The 2161-nt window shown below is 64.3% G+C and overlaps 1 protein-coding gene across 1 annotated transcript in view; it reads right to left on the bottom strand.

Annotated features, from left to right (window-relative positions):
- DTX1 (deltex E3 ubiquitin ligase 1) overlaps positions 1-1715 on the bottom strand; it is an 8495-nt gene extending 6780 nt beyond the window's left edge. Inside the window, exon 1 of the mRNA XM_026859904.1 lies at positions 977-1715. Coding sequence (XP_026715705.1) covers positions 977-1235 — 259 coding nt within the window. The 5' untranslated portion in view covers positions 1236-1715. The remainder of the gene's footprint in view (positions 1-976) is intronic.
- Positions 1716-2161: the final 446 nt, after the last annotated feature.

Genomic DNA, 2161 nt, shown 5'->3' with positions numbered 1-2161 from the left:
GTGTCATCCTGTGCATGGCAGGTCCCCTGCCTGCCTCTGCCTGGCCTGGGACTGGTCCCTGCCCTCAGCAGCCCCATGCAGGCAGGGATGCAGGGGTGTCCAGGAAAACACCTGAACCAGCGAGTCCCCTGCGACACAGCCAGCACGTGGCAGTTTAATGGGTCACACCGTGACGAGGACACATTTAATGGGGTCTGGGCTCGGTGCTGGTGCGGGACCAGCTTTGATTTCCCCTGAGAACGTGTGGCCTGGATGCATGCCACAACACGGCGTGGTTGGCAGACAGGCACCAACCACTGCAGTTGCATGGCTGCAACCAGCCCAGTGCCCACCGCAGCTCCCAGTGCCCAAACTGGGACCTCCCCAGTTCCTTGGGGACCCCAGATAGAGGAGTTTTATGGGACAGATGGGTGACCAGTGGGACAATGGCAGAGACCACCCACCACAGCACCCCATGGAGAGTGAGAGGGGTTGGAGGGACTGAGGGACACATCCCTCTGGGGCAGGGGCCCACAGGGTAGGGGGAAAGTGGGGAGGGGGAAAGGAAAAGCCAGGAGGAGCCTCGCGGGGTTCACGGGGGGAGCAGAGTCCAGCAGAGTGAGGGGATGAGAGAAGGAACAGGAGGAATGGATGGACAGAGAAGAGGGTCTGCAATGGGATAGAGGGACAGAGGGACAGGCAGACGGATGGGTGGGTGGATGGATGGATGGATGGATGGATGGATGGATGGATGGATGGATGGATGGATGGATGGACAGACTGACAGAGAAAGCAGATATTCAGTGAGATAGATGCGTGGATGAATGGACAGCTGGACAGACTGATCAATGGAACAACAGATAAACACACACACTGGGGTGGGTGGAAGGATGGATGGATGGATGGATGGATGGATGGATGGATGGAGAGGGAGGGAGGCAGGCAGGCAGGCAGGCATGGGTGGATGGATGTTCCCGGCTCGGTGCCAGCCCCTTACCCGTGTCCTGCCGAAACTGGTGCATGGACTGGAGGTCGATGATGTAGGGCGCCAGCTGGACGTCAACCTGGCCCAGCACCACGCTGCCACGGGCATCCTCCTTCAGCACGTTCTCGATGTGGTGGCAAACAGCAGCCGAGTAGGGCCGCCAGCGCCCGTGCTCGTTCAGCCACTCCCACACCACCACACGGGCCAGATTTTGGGGAGGGAAGCCCAGGCCACCAGAGGCCAGCATGGCCCCCGAGCCCGGCCGTGCCATGCCAGGGGGATGGCGGCTCAGCCCCGCGCCATGCCGCGGCACAGAGATGTGGGGTTCACCCAGAACCCCTCCAAATCCTCCTCCTGGCTCCCGCCAGCTGTGGGCTCCGGAGCTCAGCAGAGCAAACGCTGCGGGGCTCTGCAGAGGCAGGCGCGGCCAGCCAGGTCCCCAAGGTCCTCGAGCCTCCTGGTCCAGCTCCCCCGGGGCTGCTGTGCTGGGCTGGGGCCATCCATCACCCAGCACGTCCTCCTCGGCCCTTCCTCCTCCCCACAGCGCTGGCAGGGCTCAGGCTCCAAAAAGTCACCAGGAACCCCACAGGCTGTGTCAGCTCAAGTGTGGCCAGTGGCTGCAGACAATGCTGGGGACAACAACCACGGCGCTGTCCCCAACACCCCCTCCTCCTCTTCCTCCTCGTGTCCTGCTGCTCAGCCTATATCCTCGGTGGCTCCACGGCTGTCCCCGGTGCCAAATGAGGGGGTGTCACCTGCAAAACAGGGCCACGGTGCTGGTCACTCCATGCACTGCCAGGCGGGTGGCAGCTGGGGGACCGTCCCCATCATCCCCACAGAGCTGGCGGGCAGCGAGGCTGCTGTGCCCGCAGGCCTGGCAGCGTGGGCTGACTGCCAGCCCTGGCCAGCTGCTGGCCTGCAACGTGACAGCAGGGACAAGGGGGACAGGGGGGGACAGGCAGCACTGCTCACAGCCCCGGGGGGCTGGAGGGGGCCCTGCAAGGCCGGGGAGCCCCATCACTCACTGCCCAGGAGATCTGGGTGCCAAGGAGCACACGGCCCCCCGAGCCCGCTCCAGACACCGCTGATTTATGATCTGCACTGCAGGCATCGGGCTGGGGGTGATCCTGGGCCGCCTGCCCCGGCCCCCCGCTCCCCAGCACAGCCCTTTACCCAGCCATGGCAGCCCCCAGCCCC

The sequence above is a fragment of the Athene cunicularia genome (assembly GCF_003259725.1).
Source record: "Athene cunicularia isolate RWA chromosome 15 unlocalized genomic scaffold, athCun1 chr15_part1, whole genome shotgun sequence".
In the NCBI taxonomy this organism is placed as follows: Eukaryota; Metazoa; Chordata; class Aves; order Strigiformes; family Strigidae; genus Athene; species Athene cunicularia.
This window is presented reverse-complemented; position numbering and strand designations above follow the sequence as displayed.